The sequence below is a fragment of the Desmodus rotundus genome, chromosome 1, assembly GCF_022682495.2.
Source record: "Desmodus rotundus isolate HL8 chromosome 1, HLdesRot8A.1, whole genome shotgun sequence".
Lineage (NCBI taxonomy): Eukaryota > Metazoa > Chordata > Mammalia > Chiroptera > Phyllostomidae > Desmodus > Desmodus rotundus.
In genome coordinates, this window is record NC_071387.1 from 172810488 (window position 1) to 172835938 (window position 25451).

At 35.9% G+C, this 25451-nt stretch overlaps 1 protein-coding gene across 2 annotated transcripts in view; it reads left to right on the forward strand.

Moving 5' to 3' along the window:
- Window positions 1-25451, forward strand: part of ADAMTS6 (ADAM metallopeptidase with thrombospondin type 1 motif 6) — a 240661-nt gene that overhangs the window by 78555 nt on the left and 136655 nt on the right. For both annotated transcript variants that reach the window (XM_024578536.4, XM_053913276.2), the window contains exons 8-9: window positions 10946-10989; window positions 15362-15467. In XM_024578536.4, the coding sequence (XP_024434304.2) occupies window positions 10946-10989; window positions 15362-15467 (150 nt within the window). The remainder of the gene's footprint in view (window positions 1-10945; window positions 10990-15361; window positions 15468-25451) is intronic.

A 25451-nucleotide genomic window follows, 5' to 3' on the forward strand; every position in this document is an offset into this window, starting at 1 on the left:
TTCCCTGTACATTTTCCTTTGTTTCTCTTAGCATAGGCTTCATTTTTTCATCTGTTTTTCAAACAGATTCAACCAAGTCTGTGAGCATATTGATAAGCAGTGCTTTGAACTGTGCATCCAATAGGTTGGCTATCTCTTTGTTGCTTAGTTGTATTTTTTCTGGAGCTTTGAAGTGTTCTGTCATTTGGGCCATTTTTTTTTGTTTGTCTTGGAGCATCTGTTACTTTAAGGGGCGGAGCCTTAGGTGTTCACCGGGGTGGGGTAATGCTGGTGGCTGCACTGTGACGCTGTACGTGGGGGAGGGGCCGAGTGGGAGCAATGGCGCCCGCCTCACTCTCCTCCGGATTTCAATCTTTCACTCTGATACCCACAATCAAACTGGGCCCCTCTGGTGCTGGTTCCCGAGTAAGTGGGCCTGTGCACACTTTAGGCCCCTGTGGGTCTCTCCAACAACCTCTCCTGTGAGGCTGGGAGTCTCTCCTGCTGCCACCCCAACCCCCAGGGGCGCTTTCAATCAGAGGTTTGAGGCTTTATTTCCCCGAGCTGGAGCCCTGGGTTGCACGGTCTGCTTCGCCGCCCCCCGTTCGTCAGGTTTATCTGTGGGCAAATGTGGTGCCGCGGGGTGCTGCCCACCACTCTGCCTGCCCCACTCTCCGCCACTCTGAGTCCGGCCCTCTGGGTTTATCTGTGCAAATGTGGGTCCGCAGGGTCTGCTAGTGCTCAGACTGCCTGCGCCATTTGTCCCACACTCCGCCAGTCTCAGTCCCGCCACAGCCACGCGAGTCCTCTCCACCCCAGTGCCGTCTCCGCCCCTCCTACCAGTCTGGATGTGTTTATTTTCTATTTCCTTGGTGTCAGTCCCCCTTGCTGCTCGATTCTCTGTCAGTTCTGGTTGTGCGAGGAGGCGCAGTGTGTCTACCTACGCCGCCATCTTGGTTCCCCCCCTTAAGCTTCTTAAGGTGAGGGGTATTTTATTCTTGTTCATGTTCTTCCTTACGCTCACACGTGATAAGCTCTTAGTGAATATTTGTTGAAAAACTTTAAAATTTTTGATTCATCAATAAAAATGAATCTGTTAGTAGATAAATTTTGAATGAATCCAATATATTCCATTATCTACTCACCAGGGCAATCCTATGTTAAATGTACCCTTAACTACATTTTGTTTTCCTGATGAACACAAAGGAATTTCATTATCTAACTGTTTTGAAGCTTTAAAAATAAAGGTATTAAGAAGGATATTGGGAAATGGGCTTGTGGAAGCATAAACAGATATAACATTTTTAGAAGGCATTCATTCTATACACTCTGAATACTTACAGTGCTCCAGGCATTGTGTTGGGTGCTGGGGTAAAGTGTGCAAAACAGACCAGTCCCTAATCTTAAAGAGTTTGCAACCTAATGAGAAAGACACATAAATGAAATTACTAGTGGGATAATAGCTATGAAGAGAAAATTTAGGGAGCTCAGCAAGTATTTATTAGGGGATCCTCAAATAGTCAGGAAAGGACGACTTCTTTGAGTAAGTCCGTTGACCAATGCAAAGAGTAGTAAGAGTAATCTAGGAAACAGAGTGGAGTCGGTAGATAAGTGTTTCAGATGGAGGGAATAGCAAGGTCAAAGTTCATGAAATGGGAGGAAACATGGTATATTCATGAATCAAAAGAAGGCAATTATGGCTTGCAAAGGGGCAACAGAGGCTGATGTAAGACTCGAGAGGTAGGCAGGGGCAAGATTATGACAATATGAATGATAATCCTTACATTGTTTCAATCTAGGAATTTATAATAGAAAATTATCTGACAAATGTGCAAAACATAGTGATGTTCATTGTTATTAAGTTTATATCAGAAAACTTGGAAACAATTTAACTTCCCAACAATAGGGAATTATTTAAATAAATTTTGCTACATCCATGTAGTAGAATTTGATAAGGCCATGAAGTTGATATGCATATGTCTTTACTGACACAGAAAGATGTTCAAAACATACTGATGACTAAAGTGAATGATGCTAAAAATGTAACATCCTGTTTTTGTGAATGTGTAAAAATATAATATCAAGTTAGTCATTGTAAATAAATATATTGTGATTTAGTGACAAAACAAAGAGAAAGTTACTTGGTTAACCAGGTAAATGGAAAGAGATTGAAACAGTAATGAGAACAGGCCCAGAGGGCAAATGTGATAATCTGTTGAATTGAAATTATTGATGATTGCAAAGTGGTGAATGCCTGTATTGGCAGGCTTTTATAACTTATATATGGAATTTTGAATCTTAGCTAGGTCAATATTTTACAATGGTTTGGGAACAATTTTAATTTTGCGAGGGCAAAAGACATTCTTGGCTAACTATCTCTATGCTTCCCAATAGAAATACCCTACTAGAATGAATGGAAACTCCTATTATGATGTGAATAGTCACAGCGGTGTTTTGCAAACCAATGGTAAATCTTTAATTTACTCCATGAACAAAAACATGGGCAGCCTCTGACATATGACAGGAATTAGTGGCTAAAAGTATCTAGTATTTATTAAGCAAATAACCCTGACATATCTTTGATAACTATTGTGTAAGACGTCAACAAAATAATAATAAATATGCCACCCCATCACATAATAAACATATGTTGGTCTTAGGTTTTAGGCATTCGAACATATCAACAAGTAACTTTTTTCAGATAATTAATGTGATTCAGAGAAAGAGATGAATACAATGAACGGTGTAATCTGTGAAATGAGGTACATAAAATGAACCAAATTATCTATTTATTTAAAGTGGTGTTATGGACAGAATGTTTGTGTCCCCCTTAAAATGCATATGTTGAAATCTCATCCCTGGACAGTATTAGGGGGCAGAGGGCCTTTAGCCGCTAATCAGATTTAGTTGCAATCATGAGAGAGAGGCCGAATAATAGGATTAATACCCATGTAAGCACAGAACCAGACCAGAGCCCTCTCTCTTTCCGCTGTGTGAGGGAATAACAAGAAGGCAGCAGTTTGTAGGTCAGGAAGAGGCCCTTTGCCAGACACCAAATCTGTGAGCGTCTTGATCTTGGACTTCGTAGCCTCAGAACTGTGAGAAGTAAATGTTTGTTGTTTAAGCCACCCAGGCTATGGTAGTTCGTTATAGAAGTCCAAGCTGACTAATTCAGCCATTGGTACTTAGCAATGGGGAGCTGCTGTTAACAAAAAATGGGAAGCTTTGGAACTTGATTATGAGTAGAGACTGGAAGAATTTGGAGTTGTGTGCCAGAAGAAGCCATGGTTGCTATGAAGGGACTTTTAAAAGCAAGTCTGGTGAGAGCTCAGGAAAAATAAAAAAGAGGAGAGTTGCAGAGAAGGTTTCCATCTTCTTATAGAATACACAAATGGTTGTGACAAAATCATTTGCTAGAAATAAGGATGATAAAGGCCATTTTGGTGATGTGTCAGTCAGAAATGAGGATTATGTTATATTGGACAATGCATAAAAGGTGGTTTTTGTTATAAACTAGACAGAACTTGGCTGAATTATGTTCATGTTCTAGTGTTTTGTGGAAGATTGAACTTGTGAGGGATGAAATTGGATATTTTATTTAGCTGAGGAGATTTCTGAGCAAAGTGTTGAATGAGTGGCTTGATTCTCCCTGACCGCTTATAGTAAAATGTGAAAAGAGAGAAATGAATTGAAAAAAAGGAATTGTTGAGCAAAAAGAACTGGAACTTAAAGATTTGGAAAATTACACCCTCTTCAAATTGCAAAAAATGAGGAAGCATGTTCGGAAGAGAACAAGAAGGATGTGGCTGACTGACCACGTTTGATAAGGAGGTGAGTGTGGGTATGAGCCGTAGACATAATCAGCCATCTTAACGGAGCCAGCAATAAAGATGAGATTATAGCAGCAAAAACACTGCCAACTGGGACTAAAGGAAAGAAAATAGGGGGGGAATAAAGGAAGGCTGTGAACATGCATTATACCTTCAAAAAAAAATTGAAAAAGGGAAGAAGGATCCCAAAGACAATGCAGAGATCATCATCAGGGCTTGTACTCTCGCCACAGGCCCAGAGTGTGTGTCCTTGGAGGCAAGCCTTCTTCCACTTTGGTTTCAAAGGACAGGACTACTGTCCTGTAGAGCTGCATGGAGGGCCCTCCCAGAGAGCCATATGAGCAGCACACTGCCAGTCCGAAGGGGTAGGGTCTCCATGAAGTCATGGGGACATGCTGCTACCCCAGTGGATCCAGAGTGCAAAGCATCAACCAAAGAAGATGATTCTCTTGCCTTAAGATTTAATGGGATTTGCTATGCAAGGTTTTGGGTATATTTGGGACCCATCACCTCTTTCTTCCTTTTGATTTTTCCCCTTGGGAATGGGACTGTCCATCCAGTGTTTGTCCCACCACTGTATTTTGGAAATACACAGATTTGCTGGCTTTATAGGTTCACAGCTAAAAGGGAATTTTGCCTCAAGATGAATTATACCTAAAGTCTGGCCCATATATAATTTAGATGATACCTAGAGGAGACTCTGGATTTTAGAGTTGATGCTGGAATGAGTTAAGACTTTTGTGAGATGAGTTAAGCTTGTTGGGGTGGAATAAGTGTGTGTATATTCTGTGTGCAAGAAGGATATGAATTTGGGGTGGGGCAGAGGTAAAATGTTATGGACTGAATATTTGTTTCTTCCTCCAAAATCTCAATGAAACCCAGTTCCCCAATGTGTTGGTATTTAGAGGCAGAGCCTTTTGGAGATAGTTATCTTTAAGTGAGGTCATGACGGTGGACTCCTTATGATGGGATTAGTGGCCTATTTAGAAGAGAAATAGACAGCAGGACCTTCCTTTCATGAGCAAGCACAAGTGAAAGGCCACGCGAGCACACAGGAGAAGGTGGCTGTCGTAAGCTAGGAAGTGGGCTCTCACCAGACACCGAATCGGCTGGTACCTTGACCTTGGGCTTCCTGGCCTCCAGAGCTGTGAGAAATACATGTCTGTCATTGAAATCGCCCAGTCCGTGGTATTCTGTCATAGCAACCCCAATTAAGACAAGTGATCTAATATATTTTTTCATTTATCAGGAAGAGTGATACATATTCCTGTATATATTGGGTTAAAATAGTTTTTTCCTGCATTATTTTATTACAATTGTTTTTATAACTGAAGTAAGTTTTAAAAATTCTGGTGCCTCTCGGTACGTGCAAAGAAAGCAGGACATTGCTGGGTCACTATCATTTGGCTTTCACCACCGCATCGGAGAGTACTGGATGAGGCAGCTCGGTGCCCAGGGCCTTTGGTTTGGAAGTAGGTCTGTGACTCAGTGTTAAACAAATGAGTCTCAAAGCGAAGATTTTGATTCACTCTGTTTTTAAACTAAATCATTGAAAGGAATGCTTCTTTGTAATGACTGTTGCTCTTACATTCCATATGGAATGTAGTTTTGGGGAAAGGTTTTAAGAAACCATCAGGTATTTCATCATTGTAAGGTAGCGCAATATTTTGCAGTCTTAAAAATGGAACTTAATTATATGTTTTGGTCAGTTCCTTTTGATAGTCACGCCTGGCCAAAAGTCATTAGGAAATTAGAGTTGAAAGTATGTAAAGCAGAAATGTGTACCAACATTGTAGTAACAGATATTCAACCAGCCTCTTGGGTTTTGATCTGAGTCGGTCAAATGTATGAGTTTAGGGGGAGGCAGCGAAAATGTGTACATTCATCCACTCATCCAAAAGCAGAACCCTGACTTCCTTCGTGCACCTGGCCTAGCGTAGGTCCCCAAAGAGGCTTAGTGTTTCTTAGTCCTTTTTTTATCTTCCCAGGGGCCTTTCTTATTCTTTCATGAAGAGAAAACAAAACAAGTAACATAGTGATAAGGTGTTTTTCTATCCAAATTCAGAAACCAGAGATTGTTTTCTTATCATCTTTCTGCTTTTCTTTCACTTCTTAGGACTCCAGTGTAGTTTTTAGCCTGGCCTAAATTTAGGGCTTTTAGCCAAAGGCCTAAGTTTAGGAGCTCTTGCCACATCTGGGTTGGGCAAGATTTTTTAGCGATTTATTTTTTAAAGGGTGATGACAGCAGGCCGTGGGGAACTCCTTTTCCTTAGTCCTTCCTTCAGTGGGTATGACAGCAGGATAAGTCCTAAAACTTTTCTTTGCAATTTTTCCTGAAGTGGCACAGGTTTAAGGGAAAAGAAGGCCAAATCATAGGATGGCAAGGAAAGTTGATAGGATCTGAACTTGATGCAAGGTAAGAATGAGAAAGGAAGGGGTGCAGTGTGAAATGTGTGAGGATTAAATGCTTTAATGTTGAAAAATGGTGCTTAAGGGTAAGCTGTGTGAAGACCGAGCCATCTACACAGGAGCTGAAATAAGCTGGTTTATACGTGGCCTACTTTGAGAAACTGTGGTTTAAGTGTAGAGTAGCTTGAATTGGACAACTTCTCAAGATTCTTATCATCTGTAGAAATATGGAGGTGACAGCAAAGAGAATAGTTTGTAGGAAAGAATCAGAAATTTCTACCTGAAAAAGAAGGAAAAATAGTAACGACTAGGTGGAATAAGAAAAATACAAAAAGGAATTTTTAAAAAGGTAAAATATGAAAGAATCATAAGTTTATGAAATTAATTAAAGCAATTTACTTTTTAGAAAATATCTCAAATGATTACCTTGAACTTGTGCTAATCATTTTATTATGCACAGGTAACACGATGTTAAGCAAGCACAACCAGGGTTTGGGAAAATATTTGTATTACTCAGTTATGTATTGAAGTGGAAATGCAGCACATAGTTGAGGAAGTCTACCTTAAAGAAATACTTAGGTTTATTTTAGATTTGTCATTCTCAATTTTGATATGAATACAACTTGTTTTCATATTGTGTAATTCATGGATAAGGCTGTGTAAAGTTTTTAGCCCATGGCTAAAGTCTGCTCAAGATTTTAAGAATAGCCTAAAGAAGAGAAGTCTTGTAGAAGTCTATATCATGGTGGATATAGCCACATATACATTATTTTTCTTAGTGCTGTTACCATGTTTTCCTTCCACCAATTAGGAATTTTTAGTGTTTCACATTTTCACTCTGACCTAAGCTAAGGTGGTCAGGCAAATCGTTAGGGTGAGTGAGAATTGCTATCAGTTACAATGAAGAGATTCAGGTGAAATTCCATTAAGCATACACATATTTGTTAAACAAACAAGGGGGTAAAAAATAGGTCATATTCCAAGTTCTGTAGACTTGACATTGCAGCTCTGTTATTTAGGTGCTCTGGTTACACTTTGCGTGAAAAATGCTCTGAATAAGAACATGAACATGTTTTTAAGGCAGAATTCTGGACTCTAATATTTGTCGTCTGGCACCATGACCCTCCAAACCAATGAGTAGACATGCGAGACAAATCTCAGATGCTTTACCTAAGTGTGCAGCCCACAAAGTTTGGTGGGTCCTTATGTGTATTCACGCAGAATGGGGGGTGCCTCTGAAATATTTTGGCCAATCTCTAAGTCTGGAACACCACTAATTTCTTTCTTTAAAGAAAAATACATTTTCAGTATTTACTAAACATTTGTTAGGCTAATTATTGTTTTTTGTGTTGATTATCAGAGACAGACATAGCTGAAACATTTTTCTGACCAAATGTTGGTTATATGAAAATGTATAAAGTAAAGTAAAAATTATACTCTCCCTACTCTCAGACCTCTTCCTTAGATATCCACCGTAATCCTCCCCAACTTTTATCTGAATGCAAACTTAATTTGTGTATGCACTCCTATAAACATCCTAATTTTCTATTTTGCGAAGTATATTCTAAATTTCTTTTGTCTGTAGGAAAAAACAAATCAGTTTTGGCATTCAGTGTATTTAATAATCTGCCCCCACCACACCAACGCTAAATTCATTTTCTGATATTTTACTCTGTACAGTCAATGTTTCAGCCTCTCTAGACTTCTCACAGTTCTGGCATGCGCTTTACCCTTTCCAGACCTCACTACTTTGATGGTTCTGGTCTCTGCCTGGAAGGCGTGTACTTTTCTATTTTATCTTTCTAAGTCTTAAAATGTGTTTCAGATGTTATATCTTAAATGAATGTTTCCTACTTTGCTACTGTGGAATCACTCCTTCCTCTGTATTTCCATAGCATTTTGCATATAACAGCTATGGCAGTGACCATCATTACAATAGCTAATGAGTATTGGCTCTATTGTGTGCCAGTTTAACTTTTTGTTGCATTGATTTAATCATCTTTCCAAATTATTTTATAGCTCACCTGCTATGGGTGTTTTCTTAAACAGACCACAACTAACTTACTTATCTTTAGATTCTAGGATATGGATCTCTATCTGGGCATATGATAGGTGCCAAGCAAAACCACATATGAAAGAATGAATGTAAAAATGGTGCTCTTCAGTACTTGGTATGAAAATTAATGCATGGAAAGCACTAATTGCTCTCTGTCTGAATAAAGAATGTGGAAGGATACAGTGTGAATTAAATTGAATGCAAAAGCTGAAAGGGAACGGCATGGTTTTTCCCTATAGAACATCCTCTAGAGTATTCTGCAAGTACGTTTTAGAGGATCGGGGGAAACTGAGGAAAATGCAAACAGAATTACCTTAGTTTGAGATGCTTCAAGTCTGCATTATTTGTTGATGGCTTTAGCCTTTATGCAGGTATTTTGGGTAGTTATGACAGAACGAAATAGTATTCATCAGAAATACAACATAAAAGGTCTAGGCAAAATGCAAGCAATGAGAGCAGGTGAGAGAGGACTGCTATGAGGTGAAAATATAAGTTGTATTTGTCTGTGATCTTCAAACTTTCTGCTTTATTTGCCTCCTAAAATAATTTTGAAAAATGATGTACCACTTTGCGTATTTTAAAGTTGATATGTAAAATACTTATTTAATCATAAGCTTAAGTAGCTATAGGGACTACTTAAAAACATATTCTATGATATATGTATGCTTTAAATAAATTTTGTCAAAACATTGGAGTTGCCTATTTCACTGGATCATGAAAAATGTTCACCATGCCATCTAATTGACTGAGTCTGTCTTCATTGCCAAACTGCTTAGGTAAGTCAGACTTAATGTCTGCCAATAACAAACCTGACTTTTTTTTTTAGATGAAATGAATATGCTAATACACTCTAGGACAACCATTTCACGTCTGAATTCTAATTGTGGGATAGATATCTAGACTGGTTTATAAGCAGTCAGACAGACTGGTAGAAAGCAGGAGACTTGCCAGGAGAAAACAAGCATTACACCCTTCAAGTTTTCCTGCTTTGCTCATAAGGATTATCCCCTAGGATCCCTGCATTCTTGAATTATCCCTTTGCATTGTGCTCAGTAGACTTGCACACCCAGGGGGCAATACACCATAACAAGGTTTGGGAATGGGTGAGAAGTATGCTTTTTTTGTAAAGCAGAAACAGGGCTCTTGTGAAAGGCAAAAGAGGAAAGAAGGAACTGGTGGCTTGCAGGTGCGTTCTCAGACGGATCAACTTTAGGAAAGGGCACATGTGGAAGCTGCGGATTTGGAAATGGGTTCTGCTTAAATATTTATGTTTGGGTTACCCTTTAGGAAAAGTCTTTGTTTACATTTTCTGGGAGACAGCTGGCATGGACTGTGTCTCTGTAACGTCCTAGGCATTACACACTGCGATCGCAGGATAAAGTGAGTGTGACACCTGAAATGTACTTTCTGCTGCTTTGGTAAATACACCAAGTGCGCTCTCCTATCTTGCATTCAGAAGTGTACCAGATACTGAAATCTACTGGTTTACCAATTACAAGAGAAGAGAGAGGATGATTGTATAAATGGTCAGAATAGAAAAGTTATACAAGAGGAGAAGAAATCCCTTCCCTCAAATGTAAGGAAACATTTGTAGAGTTTGAACAAGGTGAAGATGAAGAGTTGATTAGGGGATTATTTACTAACCCCTTCCCCCAGTAATTGGGCCTAACTGTTACTTATTTACAGTAAAAGAAAAAGGACTTTTACAACTTGGACTTTCCTGCACTTTGTGAAATTTTATTCTGTAACTAAAAAGCTTTTTATTTCTACCCTAAAACATTGGCAAATAAAAATATTCAGACTTTTCAAAATTATTTTTATTCTCATGTTAGAAACTCTATGTTTTTGGTTTTAAAAATAAGTTTGTAAGAATATTTTTTAAATGGTTAAATAAATGTTTACATCAATATTGATTTAGCATTCTAAATGTAACGTATTTTAAAATATGCAACTTTATTTTATGAACTCCGTCTTTGGTATTGAGTTATAATGCAATGCAGCATTAGAATAACTCTGACCAACATTAGGAAAGCTTCCTAGCGAGCTATTTGTTTAGTTGTTTATAAAATCACTTAAAATATTTGCATTTTAGCCACAGAAAATTGCTGGTATACAACTAGGAAAACTAAGCCATATTAATTTTATTCCCATTGCTTTATTGCTCTATTTTTTTTGTTTTTGGGGATTTTTTTAGATTAAATAAGAACCTATGTTAAAGTGGAAAGAACACTAAATAGTGCCTGTAGCCCAGAAGTATAAAATATTGTCTATGGCTATAATAAGAAAATATTCCAGCAGGTTCAAAGGAGATTGGGAATAAAAAGCTACCCATTTGCTTTGTGTAGAAGCAGTAGCAATCTGCAGACAAGCTATTCCAGCTTCAAAACAGTAAGGTAGATGGTTTTATGGAACTTGCAATTACAAAAATCCACTTTAACCTTTCTTTCTCGCTGGCAGGTGTCCCGTTGGCTTGTAGCCAGAGCTGTGAGTGTAGTGCAGCCGGCGGTGTCCCCCAGGGTGCTGAAAATGCCAACACTCCAGCTGGCTGCTCATAATTGCACTGATTGTGGTCTGACAACCAGAGCTCCAAGAAAAAAATGTGATGAATATGTGAAAATATTTTACAGATTTGATCACATTACAAATTTTATCTTTTTTTTCTCCTTTATAGATATGATATCTGCACTTATAAAAATAAGCCCTGTGGAACCCTGGGTAAGTGCTTTATAAAGGGAAGACAGTTTAAATTGTCTCTTTGGCCCAGTGACTTTCCTCTTGATTATTGATTTGGTCATTTTCCTTTCTGACATGTCTGAAGTTACTCCTATAAATTGTTAAACCTGACCATCATTGATATATCACTTACTAGGAAAGAAGTAGAATGATGATTAAAGACAACTTAGAAGATGGCCCTGGCTGGTATAGCTCAGTGGATTGAGCGCGGGCTGTGAACCAAAGGGTCACAGGTTCGATTCCCAGTCTAGGGCACATGCCTGGGTTACGGGCCAGGTCCCCAGTGGGGGCCATATGAGAGGCAACCACACATTGATGTTTCTCTCCCTCTTTTTCTCCCTCCCTTCTCCTCTCTCTAAAAATAAATAAATAAAATCTTAAAAAAAACAACTTCGAAGATGATTAAAAATCATCAAACAATAATGATAAATCAAAAGTTGCCACTTACTTTCACAGAATCCATATCTGTAATGTATTTTCCAAAAATACCAAGGAGTTTGAGAGCAAATGAAAGCAACTAGCATCTTTAAATTTTAGGCAAGGAAAGGGGGAAAAAACCCAACTTAGGGGTTACTTAAAGAAGAGGCATCGAGAACAGTATTTTTTTTGGAGGGTACAGTTTTGTAGAAATAGTATATCCCCATAAATTAAGATATTAATGGAAATTTTTAGTACCTCAACAAAAAAACCAATTTTGTAAAATATTACATAGTACAGAAGACAAGATTATATTTCTTGTGTGCTCTCCCCCCAAATCATTTTTTAAGGCATTTCTGTAATATTGCAGAATTTTAAAAAATCACATTATGTTGCAGATCATAACTTTATACTGGTAAAAGTTAACTGCAAATGCAAGTGGGAGGAAATGGTAGCTTTCAAGTAGACTGAATTATTAAGCAAATAGAGTTATTTTAAGAAACAGCAACTTTTTCTATGATAATTTTTTGGTGTCATAGAGACTTTTTACAGACTCAGAAGTTAAGCAACTGAAGGTGAATTCCTTAGTTTCTCCATGATGTCTCAATTTTCTTATCTGTAAACGAATAATTGTAAAATCTATTCCTATGCACCTCAGAAGAATTTTTTAAGATCAAATTAAAGTAGAATTGGGAAAAAAGGTATTACCCAACTTCCTGGGGAGTTTAGTGAATCATCTCTTCAGAGATTAAAATTTCTCTTGATGATTTTACCTAGCCTTCCAGTCTTCTCCTACCTCATTTCCCTCAGGATTTATGGCCAAAGAAGAAATCCCAATTAGCCAAGGATGAGTATTGTGGTGGAGAAGTTTGATAGTTAAAAAGCATAATGCGGAAAGAGCTTTCTGCTGAGGGAGCTCACATCAAAAAGGTTTTATTTGCAGTGTTTTAGGTTAACAAGAGCAATATAATCCAATGGAAGGGACCTTGGACAGAAACAAATGACGGGCTTTGACAGTTTCAGTGCATTACCTTTTATAGTTTATTTAGCTTTTTGTAACGCAATTTCTTTATGAAGTAGGAGTAATATCTGCCTTTGTGTTATAGGGATACTGCTAAAATCATTTAAGTAAGCAAATATAAAGACGTTTAGTGAAGAAGTATTATAAAAAGTGAACTTATTATCTAATGTGGAAGTTATACTGTTTAGCATAATTTTTCTATTATTGAAATTCTGTAAGCATGCACTAGGTGCCTAATCAACTTTAAATACAGTAGATACTAAGCCTCAAAGAAGGTACAAGCTGGAGTTTTGTGAGGAAACATATACACATGTTTCCTATACATATGTAGGTATATGTGTATATATGTGTATATATACCTATCATGTTCTGCTTTTTGAAGATAAATTATTTACTTTGAGATGTATTCTTTATTGGCACATTAGTAATAGCACTGCCTAGTACTTTTATTGTCATTTTTGCCAAAATACATTTGAGGTATTTTTCAACTCCACCCTCCTTTTATATGTTTCAAAATAATGTGTTCAAATTTTTATAGTTTATGAATTTCTAGAGTCAATATGTTAATGCCTTTTCAAGCTCAATGTAAAAGTTTCAAATAATAAATTATTGTAAATTATTTGTTATACTGTCTCCTAGTGGAAACTGAATGAGCTGCATATGTATATATGTGTTGGCCTTATGTGGGATTAATCAGGTTTTTTTCTTTTTGACTGGGCATTCTATTCATGTTGGTTTTTAGGCTGACTCTTGTATATTCCCTTGCTTACTTAGTACCTCTGACAACCAATTTTAACTCGGCTTAAGTAGATTTAAGGGTGCAAACTGTGGCCATCAAACTGAGGAAATCTAAATGACCCAAATAGTAACCAAACCCCTATTAACACAATCGCACATACGAACTTTGACAGCTTCAATTTTATAGGAATACAGAAAATGGTGGGGGGTTGTGAAAATACATTAGCATTTAAATTATTCTTTTATTTCAGTTAAGGTTTACCTTTGTATTTTTAACAAGTATTAGTTATTTCCCAAATATGCTCTTTTTAAAATTGTTCTTTAATAGAGCTAACAATTTTATATCAGATACACAGGTACGTTGGTGCTTACAAATAAATACACCTCGGGGAGTCACTGAAAACTTTCCGTTACAAATACAGTTGCATGGCACATACCAAACAACAAAACCCTAACCCGTGGAACAGCACATTTAGGGAAATGTAAGGAATGCTAATTTCACAATAATTATTCTTATTAATATTTTAAACCCAATGTTATAAAGTTCAAAATACAAATCATTTCAAGTGGCTTTTTCTTCCCATATCATGGACCCTATTGAACCCAGTAGCTTAAAGCCATTTAACATATGGCAAAACTTGGTTTTTTGTTCTCTCTCTCTCTCTCTCTGTCTCTCTCTCAGTCTCTCTCTGTCTCTTTGTCACTCTCTCTTTCTCTGTGGAGTTTGAAAGTAACATTTATTAAATATTTTTAATTAACCAAAAATGTTAAGCCTCCTTGCCCCAGCTAGTTCCTCTTTTTACATGCTCTTCTTCAGACCCTAAGACTTCTAAGTGGAAGGGAGTGCAGGACAAGGGTAACACTAGGGTTTAAAATAACTCTGTGAGCCATAAACTACCCTCTTCTGCAACTCCTGCCTCTTCTGTATAAAACAGCAGGAAAAGTAAATGATCTATTAGCAAATCCAGCACTAGCCTCAACTCTCTTCCAATGTGGTTATTATGTGGATATTTTATAATAGAAGATCCAGAGAAACAATTTCTACAGCTCTCTTGTCAGTCAAATATGAACTGAATCTCTTTTACTGGTCCAAATTAGTGCAACTGGGAAATTGCTCCTAGCACAGAACAGCATTTATTGCACTCGATAAATATTCATTGAATTAGGTTAAAATCACTTCTGTTGTGAGCATAATTATTACTATGTAGGTGAAGATAGTAGACTACAAACATATAAAAAGTTTTTCCTACTTTTCCTTCAATTTCTTCTAAATAACGTTCATTCCTACGTGTGCTGAGTATGATTGGGCGTGTGTTTCCTTGAAACACATGACACTTTATCTTCTGCATGAAAGGTACTTTTTCTAAGCACTGTTTTAAAGTTATGCACAGCATGATATTCATTTGGAAGCAAATATTAAAGCCTTTACATACTAAAATTCCCAAGGGAAGAATACTTTGAGTAACATACCATTTCACTAGCATCAGCGAATTAGCACCATAGTTTTTCTTTATTAGTAAAACCCTAATGCATTGAAGGGGGATGGGAGCAGGCCTGAATGTGTGAATGACTGTCCCACCATGAAAACACTTAAATAAGTTGTCGCATCACTATCAGGACCAATTGCAAAAGATTAAACGTATGCAACAACCTCCTATCTTTAACATTTCTCCTTTTCCTCTTTTGCATCATTCATTTTTGTTTTTATAAAAATGTCATTTTAAAAAACCATTTGGGATTCCCTTTTTTTGGTAACTAAAAAGTTGCTTGTATATTTTTATGAACCCACTAAACTTAAACAGATCTCTTTAGAAAAATAATGTGGATATATTTTGCTTTCTGCAGCCTAAAGAATGTTAAAATAGAAATGCTTTCTTGAATTCCCTCTTCTGGCTCAAGTTACTAGGTGGTCCCAAGTTACCAGAAGTAAAATTTATAAATCTAACCCCTAGTCTAGACATTTTCCAGCACTGACTGCAGTTCAAAAAATATTAATGTCTAGCCGGCAAAGTGAAACTCCCCCCAGTGATTTTGCAAATGACTAGAAAGTTAACCTTTTGCCAACTGCTCCTTCTGTGCATGGAGGTTATTAAAAAGAATCCAGGCATTTATAAGTATGGGCTTTTTAAGACTGAAACACCTTGGCTTGACCCTTTGTGTCTCCTTCTGTTTATTCAGGCTTGGCCTCGGTGGCTGGAATGTGCGAGCCTGAAAGGAGCTGCAGCATTAATGAAGACATCGGCCTGGGTTCAGCTTTTACCATCGCACATGAGATCGGTCACAAGTGAGTGAGTTTAAGAAAATCAAAATAAATTGTAGAACTCCATTCTTTTGAGCAACTCATAACTACTGTGTGGAACGCATGTGCTTAACCATATTTTACTGCCTTTTTGTCTGGTTTCAGCAGAGAATGTTATCATTTAGGGTATTGGGATAAATCATCTTAAGAACTGGAGACTTGTTAAATAAGCTTTCTGATTCATGACTAGTGTCCTCAGAGCGGTGAATACATCACACTTAAGTTTTGTGATATATGTCCATTTGAAATAATTTAGCTTCAGAGTGGTCTACTCAACACTTGGTTCTTCAAAGGAAATTGTTGAAATGATCTTTCTTTTCCTCCAGTGATAACACCTATGTATTATAAAATCAACATTGATACCACTTCCATAAAACTTACTTTCTGTTTTCACTCTTCTTATAGTTTGTGAGCATATCTTTTTCTAGGAATAAAGATTGTGCTATGATTCCTATGTAATTTATGTTTCAGGTGTAGTTGTATGTCATTGAAAAAAAACCGGTCTTACAAGAGTAATGAGACATCATCCTTACTACTTTGAGGAGGATCTAGAGTTTTAATATTTGTTTCAAACAGATTTGGCCAAAAACTGTCCTATGCCCTTTCCCCTTTGCCCCCCCCATCTCACACCCCCTCCATGGTAATAAAAGCCTTACTTTCTTTACTTCAAACAAGAGGCCTGCTCATGTGGAGGGAGAGAAGTTTGAAAACTTTAAAAGGAGAGTCAAACATTTTTAAATCAAACAAGCAGCCTATTTGCAAGAACTCCTGACATTTGTATGATTTAAGTTTTACAGCCTGCATTTTTTTTTTGTAGAGAATGAGTGGAGGGGGTAAAGAACAAATAAGAATGAATGTTTATTATACACTTGCCTCAGAGATCATTCCTGAGATAAATTTGTAGGTCAGCTTTTTTTTTTTTAAGAGGAGAGTAAAATTGGGTCAGTCTGTTGAATTATTTGGAAAATTGCAATTAAAAATTTTCCAAATTGGTATTGATTTATGTGTAATTTCAATTAACTGGCAAGTTTCAAACCTGAATTGCTTCAGACATGGGGAAAATCAGTATTACACTTTTAATAAAGCCCTAAAAATATTGGTATTCTACTTTCCATTGCAATAAATAGTGAGGGAATGAAAGGGAAAAGTTCTTTCAAGCAGTCAGTTTATCTTCAATGCACTAAACAATTTAGCTCATTAGTGACTGTCATAATCTTATGCAACCAGACTGAATGTAATAGGTGCTGTTGGATTCCATTAAACTGGAAGGCCAGGACAAGTGACATAGCACGGATGAACGAAGTGTGTAGGAGAGCACTGTTACTTCATGCAGTTCGAAGTTAGTCAATGCATCGTATGCATTGTAAGTTCTCTTCTTGTGTGTACTTAAATAGGCGATGTGAGGATTTATCTCTGTATCTTTTAATAAGATTCTAACTGAGTTACTCTCCGACTCTTTAGACTTCTGTTGTTGTTGTTAGCCTAATGGGTAATTCTTTTTAATTTTCCCAGAGGTGAATGGTTTATACCGTATGTAGAATTGTGAAAGAAGTAGAATGTACCTCTTAAGATTTATGTTCCTTGGGATAACTTTATTTCACTGCTAATTCTTGTTGGATAGTGGGAATGTTAAAAATGGGGTGGGGGAGATCTACAAAATGCCTTATAGTGAAAGCCAGAGGAAATGCTTCCATACAAAAAATGTTATTTGACAGACTAGACATCAGCTTGCTTGCTTTCATCCAGTTGATTAATATGTATCTATCACCCTTTTCCCCAGACAACTAAGCAGGATGTGTTTAACATGTTATCTTTTTCAATATGTCAAATTGTTATTTGGTCAGTTAGGGAAAATCCGTTTCATGGATAAAGAGCCCTTTGCTTGCTTCTAAGATCTTACTTAGGGTTTAGCTTTGAGGAACTTAGCAAGTTAACTCTAGCACAATCCATGTTATTAAAATACAGTGCTTTCGGTTCTTCCTGAAACAAACCAATAGCCATGATAAACAAATCAAGTTTACTTTTCAGATGAAGTATAGTGAACTTGTGTGACTTCTATCGTTTAGTAGGATGTAATATGATGATGTCTGCAGATTCATCACAGTGAAGAATATTGGACCATAAATTACTAAAAAGTGTTTCTACTGAGTCTTAGACTGTGAATATTGTCTACCTTTTAAAAAATCGTGTAGAATATGGTTTTGTACCAAGTGTATGCTTGTGTAGGGATATAATACCCATTTTAAACAGCTCTAGGATAACTTTTTTCTTTGGCTGGGCCTTAGTGACCACTTTTATTTTTTTCTATGCCTTTGTGAAAATAGGAAGTTAGTTTTCTTGTCAAATGAAAAATTGAGGTTTATGCTATTTTTAAATGACAGGTCTAGCTTTAATGTAGGTTATAAGCCAAAGGCACTTAATAAAACCACATAGAAAAAAATTGCCTTCGAAAGATTTTTTTCATTAATTATGTAATTGCCATACGTTTCAGAAGTTGAAAATTTATGGTGTTGAAGAGGCGTGTGAAGAATTCAACTAAAGCTCTAGCTATGTTGAGAAAACTATCTAATGTATCCACATTGTGCAAAAATAATCTTAAAAAGCGATCTTAAAAATATGCATATTTTTGAGGGATGCACATTGAAGTATGCAAGACTGAAGTGACAGGGCAGCTGAGATTCACTTTTAAAAGAAAGGGAAAAAGAGAAAGATTAAGCAAGAATAGCAACATGTTAAATTTTATAATCTTCAGGATGTGTGGTGGGAGTTCATTACGCTACTCCCTCTACCATTGCATACGTCTGATTTCTTTTTCAGATAAGAATAGGTCCTAAGGCCATAAGTCTTTTAGATGTGACAACTCATTTCTTAATTAATAGTGGTTGAGTGAACTATAAATCCGAATTTGAGAAAATTTAAAGAAGCTTTAAAAGCTGTATTGGAAGCTGCCAGGGTATATTGGTCTTAGTTTTGGAAATCAATGCCACTGTTTGGTTTTACCAGTAGGGATATGCTTTCTATAGAAGACTGGCTAGGAGATGAAATTTTTTTTTTAAAGGAGAAATGTGGCAAGACTTTAGGATAAAATTGTAAATTAAATTACGTGTGTTAGGAAGCTCCCATTACTGTTTTATTTCACCCAAATTTCCCTTTTTCTGCTGAAAGTACCTGTGTTTTCAAATGCTTGAACAGCGCTGTGCTTTGATGATAAAAGGCTAATAATAAACATATGCCAAGGTAATTGGCACTTTTAATACCTTTGTCTAGTTTTGATATCAAAATAATGTTAGTCTTATAAAATGAGTTAAGAAGTATTGTGTTTCTTGGAAGAGTTTGCTTTCCCATGAGTACATTTTAAAACATTCCTTAGGTATAATTTAAATACAATAAATATGCTTCTATATAGTTTGTACACAGTTCAGTGAACTGTGGCAAATATATATGTGAACATGTAGCCACCACCACAATCAAGATATCAACATTCACATTACCTAAGAAAGCCCCCATCTTCCCCTTCTAGTCAGTCACCCTGCTCCTTCTTTACCTGGTACCAGGAAACCACAGGTCGACTTTCTATCACTACAGATTAGACTTGTCTTTCTACAGTTTCATTGAAGTAAAACTTACATAATGGGTACTCTTTTGCATCTAGGTTCTTTCCCATAGCACCATGTTTTTGAGATTCATCCATGTTGTGTATATCAGTAGTTTTTGCTTTTTCTGGGTAGTATTTCATATCACAATAGCACATACCACATTTTTGGTTGTTTCTAGTTTGGGCTATTATGAATAGCACTTCTGTGAACATCCACGTACAAGTGTTTGCATGGAGACTGGCTTTTATTTCTCTTGGGTGATACTGCTGGTAGTGTGGTATGTGTTAGTTTCATTTTATAATAAACAAACTTCTTAAAAGTGGTTGTACACCATTTCACATTACCATGAGCAGTCTAAGAACATTCCTATTACCACAGATCCCTGCCAACATTCATTATCATAAAGTACCTGTGATTTTAGTTATCATCATGCATTTTAGCCATATCTCATTATGGATTTAATTAGTTGATTTTTTTCTGATAAACTAATGATTGTAGTGACAATGAGCATCTCTTCATGTGCTTATTTGTCATTTATTATCTTCTTTGAGTATCTATTCAAATCCTTTTTCGATTTCTTAAAAAAAACTGAGTTGTTCTTTTCTAATTGACTTGAAAGACTTATCAATAGTATATATTCTGGGTAAAAGTTGTTATTATATATACACATAATGTGAATATTTTCCCCAAACCTGTTGCTTGCCATTCATTTTTTAATGGTGCCTTGTGTAAAACAGAATTTTGATGAAGTCTAATTAAAAATTTTTTCTTTTATGATTTTTGTTTTTTGTGTACTAAGAAATCTTTACCTACTTCAAGATTATGAAAATTTTCTTTTCCATTTCTGTATAGAGGATTTATATTTTTAGCTTTTAAATTAAAATCTATAGTGTATTTTGGGTTATGTTTTTGTTTTGGTTTTGTTTTTTTGCATGGTGTGAGGTAAGGGTTGAGGGCCTTTTTATCCTCATGAATACCCAGCTACTTCAGCACAACCTGTTTAGAAAAATTAGTTGACTCGTACTTTTCCTTTAATGTCTTTGTCTAGTTTGGGTATCAGAATAAAGTCAGTGTTATAAATTAGGAAATGTTTGAGTTTCTAGAAGAGTATGTATACATTAGGTGGATATTATTTCTTTGTGAGATGGTTGATAGAATTTACCAATAAGGAATCTGAGCCAGGATATCCAGGTGTCCTGAGGAATTTCCTTTGTTCAGATGTCCTGGCAAAGAATTTTCTTTGTGGGAAGATTATTAATTCCTAATTTAATTATTATTAAATATGTAATAACATTATCTAAATCTTTTGAATAATTTTTGTTCATTTTGTCTTTCAAAGTATTAGAGTATTTTAGCTAAATTGTAACATTTATTATCATATACATGTTTATAATATTCTCTTGTCTTTTAAATGTCTGTAATATAAATAATAATGTTCCATAATTTATTTGTGATATTTGTCATTTGCATTTTCTCCTTTATTCCTTTCCTCCCTTGAAATATAATTGACATAAAACATTTTATAAGTTTAAAATGTACAACATGGCAATTTGATACATGTATATATTGCAAAATGGTTAGTTAACATATCTATCACATCATATAATTAAAGTCATATAATTAAGATCCATTCTCTTAGCAACTTTCAAGCATACAATACAATATTGCTAATTACAGTCATCCTATATTATGTGAGACACTGCCCTCAGAGCTTGCTTATCTTCTAACTGGAAATTTGTATACTTTGAACATCTCCTGATTTTACCCACACCCAGCCTCTGGGAACCTCCAATTTACTCTCTGTTTTTATGAGGTCAACTTTACTACTTATTTTTTAAATTGAATATATTATGGTGACATTGGTTAATAAAATTATATAGGTTTCAGGTATACAATTCTATAATACATCATCTGTATATTATATTATGTGTTCACCACCCCAAGTCAAGTCTCCTTCCATCACCATTTAACTCCAATTTATTTACCCTCTTCTGCTTCCCTCCTCCTCCCTTCACCTCTGGTAATCATTATACTGTTGTCTGTGTCTATAAGTTCTGTTTTCTGTTTTTATTTAATTCCTACACCTTTGTTACCCAGTCTCCCAACTCCCCTCTCCTCTGATGGCTGTCAGTCTGTTCTCTGTTGCTATTTTGTTTATGAGTGTGTTTTGTTTATTAGATTCCACATGTAAGTAAAATCATGTAGCTCTTGTCTTTCTCTAACTGGCTTATTTCACTTAGCATAATACTCTCAAGGCCTATCCGTGTATTGTGAAAGTTAAGATTTCCTTTTTTTATTAAATGACTCAGTAGTATTTCATTGTGTAAATGTATCATAGTTTTTATCCACTCATCTACTGATGGGCACTTGGGCTGATTCCAAATTAGCCCAAGTGCCCGTCAATAAATAATGCCTATTGTAAATAATGCTGCAGTGAACATAGGTGTGCATGTATTCTTTCAAATTAGTGTTTCAGGTTTCTTTGGATATACTCCCAGAAGTGGAATCACTGGGTCATAAGGCAGTACCATATTTAATTTTTTGAGGTAATTCCATCCTGCTTCCCATAGTGGCCGCACCAATCTGCAGTCTCACCAACAGTGCACAAGGGTTCCCTTCTCTCCGCTTTTTGTTGATTTGTTTATTGGCCATTCTGACAGGTGTGAGGTAATATCTCATTGTGGTTTTTTTTAATTTGCATCTCTCTGATGATTTGTGATGGTGAACATCTTTTCATAGGCTATCTGTAAGTCCTCTTTGGAGAAGTGTCTATTCAGGTCCTTTCCTCATTTTTAAATTAGATTTTTTTGTGTGTTGATATGTATAAGTTCTTTATATATTTTAGAAATTAATATAGCTGTGGGCTTTATTATTTTGGATGTGTTTCTTCTACACCCACTTTGTTGAGAGTTTTTATAATGAAAGGGTGTTGAATTTTGTCACATGATTTTTGTACATTTCCTAAGATGATCATAAGATTTTGATTTTTAATTCTATTAGTGTGATGTATCACATTTATTGATTTGCATGTGTTGAACCATCCTTCAACCCCGTATGATCCTACTTTATCATGGTGTTTGATCCTTTAATATATTGTTTATTTTGTTTTGCTAGTATTTTATTGAGAATTTTTGCATGTGTGTTAATCAGGGATATTGGTCTGGTAATGCTGGCCTTGTAAAATGAGTTTGGGAGTGTTGTTCCTCTTCAATTTATTCAAAGGGTTTTGGAGGGTTTGTCAATAATTCTTTAAATGTTTGGTAGAATTGATCAATGAATTCATCTAGTCCTGGGCTTTTCTTTTTCAGGAGGTTTTTATTACTGATAAATCCCCTTACTTGTTATCGGTCTCTTTAGAAAATCTGTTCCTTCATGATTCAGTCTTAATAGATTGTATGTATTTAGGAATTTTTCCTCTTGTAGGATATCCAGTTTGTTGGTGTGTAATTGTTTATAATATCTCTTATGATCTTTGCATCTCTGTGGTTGTAATGTCTCTTTCATTTCTAGTTTTATTTATTTAAGTCTTTTTAAATATTCTAGCTAAAGTTTTGTCAGTTTGGTTTATCTTTAAAAAAAAACAGGTCTTGCTTTTATTGATCTTTTCTATTGTCTTTCTAGTCTCATTTATTTCTGCTCTGTCTTTGTTATTCTCTTCCTCCTGTAAAATTTGTTCTTACTTTGTTCTCTTTTTCTAGTTTCTGTAGGCATTAAATTAGGTAGTTTATTTGAGACTTTTTTCTTTCTCAAAGTATGCATTTATTATTATAAACTTTCCTCTTAGAATTGCTTTGCAGTATCCTGTAAATTTGGGGATATTGTTTTCTTTCTTTTGTGTGTGTGTGTTTCCATTTATGTTTGCCTCGAGATAGTTGAAAAAAAATTTTTTTAAGAGAGAGGGGAAAGGAGGGAGGAAGAGAGGGTGATGTGGGAGAGAAACATCTATTGGTTGCCTTCTATACTCACCCTGGGAGGTCAAACCCGCAACTCAGGCTTGTGCCTTGACTGGGAATCCAACCCCCTCTTTTCAGTTTGCGATACAACACCTGACCACCTGAACCACACTGGCCGGGGCAAGATAGTTTTTAATTAAAGTTTTGACTTCTTATTTGACCTATTAATTGTTCAGTAGTTTGCTGTTTAGCTTTCACATGTTTGTGGATTTTTCTGCTTCTTTCCTGTTGCTCATTTCTAGCTTCATTCTATTGTGGTCAGAAAAGAGACTTGAAATGATTAGTCTTCTTAAATTTGTTAAGACTGGTGGTGTTAACTATGGCATGCTCTACCCTGGAGCATGTTCCATGAGCACGTGAGAAAAATGTGTATTCTGCTATTGTTGGATGGAATGATCTATATATGTCTATTAGGGTCATGTACTATACAGTATAGTTCAAGTTCAGTGTTTCTTGATTTGCTATCTGAGAAGTTATCAACTGTTGAAAGTGAAGTATTGTAGTCCTCAACTATTATTGTGTTGCTGTTTATTTCTCCTTTTGTTCTGTTTTTATTTACTTTATATATTTATGTGTTTCAATGTTGGATGAATAAATACTTACAACTGTTATAATCTTCTGATGGATTGACCTCTTTGTTATTATATATGACCAACCTTGTCTTTTGTTACAGTTTTTGAGTTAAAGTCATTTTATATGGTATAAGTTTAACTCTGTTCTCTCTCTCTCTCTCTCTCTCTCTCTCAGTCTCTCATCAGTACCCAAGGACATTTTTTTCATTGCTTTTAGAGAGAGTAAGGGAGAGAGAGAAACATTGATGTGAGAAGCATTGATTGATTGCCTCCTGTCTACCCTGACTGGGAACTGAACCCACAGCCCTTCAGTTATGGGACCACACTCCCACCAACTGAACCGTACCAGTCAGAGCACCTTTGTTCTTTTCTGGTTTACATTTGCATGGAATATCTTTTTCCATTCCTTCACTTTGAGTCTATATGCATCTTAAGGTTGAGGTCAGTCTCGTAGGCAGTGTATAGTTGAGTCTTATTTTTTACAAATCCATTCAGCCACTGTATGTCTTTTGATTAGAGAATTTAGTCCATTTACATTTAAAGTATTTATTGATAGTTTAGTACTTAGTAATGTTACTTAATCAATTGTTTTCTGGCTGTGGTAATTCCTGTGTTTATTTATTCCTCTTCGCTGTCTTTGTGAATTAATGATTTTCTGTGGTAGTATGCTTTGAAAGCTTTCTCTTTATCTTTTGTGTATCTACTGTAGATTTTTGCTTTATGTTTACCATGAGCCCTACATAAAACACATTGTAGACATAACAGTATATTGTAAATTGATAACAACTTAATTTCAACTGTATATAAAGACTTTACATTTTTACTCTCCCCAACATTTTATATTTTAGATGTCATAATTTTTATAGTGTTTATCAGTTAACAAATCATTTAACTTTAGTTATTTTTATAATTATATTTTATTTGTTCTTTAACTTTTATACTAGACTTAAATAATCGACTTACCTCCATATTATAAAATTGTAATATTTTAAATTTGACTTAATACTTGCTCTTACCAGTGTGTTTTACATTTTCATGCTACTTATTGGCATCCTTTCATTTCAGCTTGAATAACCCATTTTAGAATTTCTTGTAACACAGGTGTAGTGGTGATGAACTCCCTTAGCTGTTTTTGGTCTGGAAAAGTCTTTATCTCTTCTTTATTTCTGAAGGGCAATTTGGTCAGGTTAAGTGTTCATGGTTGGCAGTTTTTCTTCTTTTAGCCCTGACTGATATAGCTCGGTTTGGCATCATCCCACAAAGTGAAAGGTCTCCATTAGACTCCTGGTCAGGGCATGTGCCTGGGTTGTAATTTTGGTGCTCGGTCAAAGTGCAGGCAAGAGGCAACCAACTGATGTTTCTCTTCCCCTCTTTCTCCCTCCTTACCCCTCTCTCTAAAAAAAATAAGTAAAGTCTTTTTTAAAAGTTTTTTTTCTTTCAGTACCTGAAATAAATCCCACTTTCTCATGAATGAAAGGTTTCTGCAAAGAAATCTGCTTATAGTCTCTGAAAGTTCTCTTGTATGTGAGGAATTTTTTTTCTTTCTTGCTGCTTTTAACTTCCTCTTTGTCTTTGATTTTAGGCAGTTTTATTTTAATTTGCCTTGGAGTAGATATATTTGAGTTGAAACTATGTGGGAACCTATTAGCTTCATGAACTTAGATATCCTCATCTCTCTCTAGATTTGGAAAATTTTCAGGCATTCTTTTTATAAATAAGCTTGTTGCCTTTTTCTTCTCCCCTTTTCTTCCTGAGACTCCAATAATGCATAAATAATTTTTAAATGGTATTGTGTAATTCACATAAGCTTTCTTTGCTTTTTTTTGCTTCTCTGAAGGGAGTTTCAAT